The 3,892-nt window shown below is 30.6% G+C and overlaps 1 protein-coding gene across 1 annotated transcript; it reads left to right on the forward strand.

Annotated features, from left to right (window-relative positions):
- The first annotated feature begins 353 nt into the window (after positions 1–353).
- LOC108481506 (L-type lectin-domain containing receptor kinase IX.1-like) lies at positions 354–1,550 on the forward strand. The gene has a single exon (XM_017784631.2). The coding sequence runs from the start codon at positions 435–437 to the stop codon at positions 1,548–1,550; it is 1,116 nt and encodes a 371-aa protein (XP_017640120.2). The 5' UTR covers positions 354–434.
- The last annotated feature ends 2,342 nt before the right edge of the window (positions 1,551–3,892 follow it).

The following is a 3,892-nucleotide window of genomic DNA, read 5'->3' on the forward strand; positions in this document are numbered from 1 at the left end:
CTTCTAGACATTAGTGGACGAAGTTGAAGACTTGTTGATCCTTCTTTCTTGTCTTTACCAAAACATCTTTCTCATTTTGCAATAATGATACGTTATTTTGCGAAGAATCATAACCATATCTCATGAGATTGGATAAGATAAACCAAATAATTAATAACATATAAACACGTCTAAATTTACAAAGATAATCAAGAAATTTAAATTACATATCCAACCATGGATAGATCTACACCTATTTTCTTTTTTTGATATCTTAATAACACTTGCATTTAATGATTTCAACCAAGATTTTAATGTTATCTTTGGAACCGACTCTTATATGTAAAAATTTTAAACCAGGTTATAAACCTCCATCAAAAAGAGGCGGTGGTCCTCCATCAAAAAGAGGCGGCGGTCCTCCATTAAAAAGCAGTGGTCGTATCTCGACAACTGCAATGGCTGGTATCGTGGCCGGTGCAACGTTTGCTACTTTGTTGATTGTAGGTATCTTTTGGTGGAATTGCTGTTATAAATTAGATGATGAAATATCCGATGTTCTCTTTGGCGATGAGTTCCAAAATGGAATGGAACTTAGGAAGTTTTCCTTGGTACAAATAGCTAAAATGACCAATAATTTCAACGGTGAAAAACTAGGAGAAGGAGGGTTTGGTGTAGTTTATAAAGGGTACTTAAGGGACTTGGATACTTATGTTGCTGTTAAACGGATTTCAAAGGCCTCTAAGCAAGGAATTAAGGAATTTGCATCTGAAGTGAAGATTATTAGCCGATCAAGGCACAAGAATCTTGTGAAGCTTATCGGTCAGTGTCATGAAAAAGGAGAACTTATACTTGTTTATGAGTTGATGGCTAATGGCAGCCTAGATTCCCATCTTTTTAAAGGTAAAACCTTATTGACCTGGGAAGTGAGATTTAAAATTGTGCAGGACCTGGCATCAGCACTATTCTATCTACATGAAGAAGGTGACCATTGCGTACTACACAGAGATATCAAAGCGAGCAACATTATGTTAGATTCTAGTTTCAATGCTAAACTTGGGGATTTCGGGCTTGCTAGGCTAGTGGATCATGCAAAAGCGTTACAAACCACCCATTTAGCTGGGACTATGGGCTATTTGGCACCTGAATGTGTTTCATCGGGAAAGGCTAGCAAGGAATCGGATGTTTACAGTTTTGGAGTTGTGGCATTGGAGATTGCATGCGGTAGAAGATCAATAGAGCCCAAATATGAAGAATCTCAAGCTTCGTTGGTAGCTTGGGTGTGGGACGCATATGAAAACCAACGGTTGCTTGATGTAGCTGACCCAAAACTATGTATGAACTTTGATGCTAAACAAATGGAATGCTTGCTGATGGTTGGACTATGGTGCGTCCATCCACACCAGCATTTAAGACCGTCGATAAGACAAGCAATTCAGGTTCTTAACTTTGAAGCACCATTGCCGAAGCTTCCAAGTACGAGGCCAACTGCCGCATATGATACACAAATCATTTCTGAAATTCAAGCAAGTGAGCCATGTTTTACTGGTATGAGTATTACAGTCCCACGTTAAACTACTATAATTATCATATACATAAAGCTTAAATTGATAAAAGATGTCTATTAACAATAGTTTTTATATCAGTACATGTTTGCTTTTGATATTAAATAAATAGTTACAATTTTAAATTTATACAAAAATGGACAATAAGCAAAAATATGGCCGAATTTTTGCGGCCCGAACGAACGAAAATACACATAAGGTAGACCCAATCTGCCATATTTTTGTCATTAAAAAAAAGAAATTAACATAGGGCATATGTGTAAATTATAAAGTTTTTGGGTCAAATCGAATTATTATTTTTTCTCCGAGGCCTGACTTGAATTGAAAGATGGGTTTTTTGTTGCACTTATTTTTTGGGATTATTTTTTGTATTCAAAATCTTCTAAATTTTGACTGTTCCGGCAATTAGTTGAACCTCTAAATACGTCTAATGGTTGAATGCAACAATCTTAAATTATGGATTACAAAACAACATAAAATCTTATAAATCTAATTTATCTTTGTAATTAATTCCTCATTTTCAAATTTATATTTATTATAAAATCTTTATAAACTAAATTATATTATATTGAGAGTATTTTTATTATTTTATATATTTTATTTAAAAATAAACACACATAATTGAATTTAAATTCATACCTCTTTAATTTCTTTTTTTTTTAAATTAACTTGAAATAAAATCAATTAATTGATAATTCAAGTAAAGCTTAGCTCTCGTAAATGGAAAAAAATTTCTTCCGGACACAACCGACAACTCTAAGACAAGGCAATTATTTCTATATCATCGATGACTACTGTCGTAACCATTTTTTTGTAAAACGGTAGTCGACTTGGATTTTGAAAATGAAAATGAAAAAACTGGAGTCGCCACCAATCTTTTTTTGATGAGGTGTGATCGGATCACCTTTGATTAATCATTTTAATAAAGTTTAAGATTTACTAAAATGATGGTTTTTGGTCTGCGAAAATCAAAAAATGAGTTCGGGAGTCGGTTACGCACGAGGAAGGGTTAGCACCCCCGATACGCCCAAAATTGGTACCTAGTTGATTAATTAATGTCTCAATGTCGAAAATCTAAAAAACTTGAAAGAATTTAAAATACGATCTCTCTTTGCATTAATACTCTTTAAAAAATGATTGAATAAGTTAAAATGGATGTTAAAGACTTCCTCATCTCGAAGTAATAAAACGTCATGCCCAGTAAGTTAGGACATGACACCTCGAACTTTGAGGATGAGCTTGCCTTCACTTAAAATTAATGTATTTTGACCTCTTTCAAAAGGATATTCGGTTAGTTAGGATGAACGAGGAGAATCGAAACCCAGTAAGTTAGGGCACGTTTCCTCGAATTTCTGAACACCGAGTATTGCCTCTATTTGCGAAAAATCTTATTTTGAGGTAACAAAATGTCATACCCGTAAGTTAGGGCATCACACTCGTATCTCTAAAAATAAACATTTTAAGACTCAGATTATAATTTAAAAGAATATTCCGTTATTTAGGTTAAATGAGAAAAATCGAAACCCAAAGAAGTCAGACACGATTATCTCGAATTACCTAATACGAGATATTACTTTTATGGAAGAATCGTTTTTAATATATTAGGTAAAAACGTGATTTAGTAAAACATAAACGCAAAATATGGTATTAACATGCATAAGAACATAATAATAAGTGTGACAATGTCAATAACAACGATATGAGAAATTATAAAAGGATGAAAGCAAAGCTAGTAATATAAAATATAAAACAAAAGCATGAGGTAAATAAAATGATCGAATACGTAAGTAAATAAATAAATAAAACATGGCAAAATAAAAAGTGACAATGATGATGAAAATGATTAAAATAATAGTAATACAAATAATAATAGTAAAATATAATAATACTAATTTAATAGTAGTAATAATAATAATAAAGTAATGAATAATGATAATAGTAATAATAATAAAGTAAAAAAACAATAGTAATAATAGGTTAAATAAGAAGAAAAATAATATATTTACAATAACAATAAATAATGATAATAACAAGTTAAAATAATTAGTAATGAAGTAACAAGTAAATAAATATAAAAAGGAAGGTGTATAATATAATATCTATATGAAATTAATTAGTTTAAGAATAAGATGATAATAATAGGGATGATACTAAAATAAAGGTAATAACTATTTGTTAAGTCATAATAATAATAGTAATGATATTTAAAATATATGTATATAAAAAACAGAGTAAAAGGATATATATATGTATCTATAATAATAATGATAATGGAAATAGTAAAAAGAAATGGTATTAGAACAAAATAAATATAAGTATAAATATAATGATAATAGTAATAATGATAATAA

Source organism: Gossypium arboreum, chromosome 11, assembly GCF_025698485.1.
Source record: "Gossypium arboreum isolate Shixiya-1 chromosome 11, ASM2569848v2, whole genome shotgun sequence".
NCBI classification, from domain to species: domain Eukaryota; kingdom Viridiplantae; phylum Streptophyta; class Magnoliopsida; order Malvales; family Malvaceae; genus Gossypium; species Gossypium arboreum.

Coding starts and splice junctions, on each gene's coding strand:
- LOC108481506 (XM_017784631.2), top strand. CDS start 435: ATGGCTGGTATCGTGGCCGGTGCAACGTTTGCTACTTTGTTGATTGTA.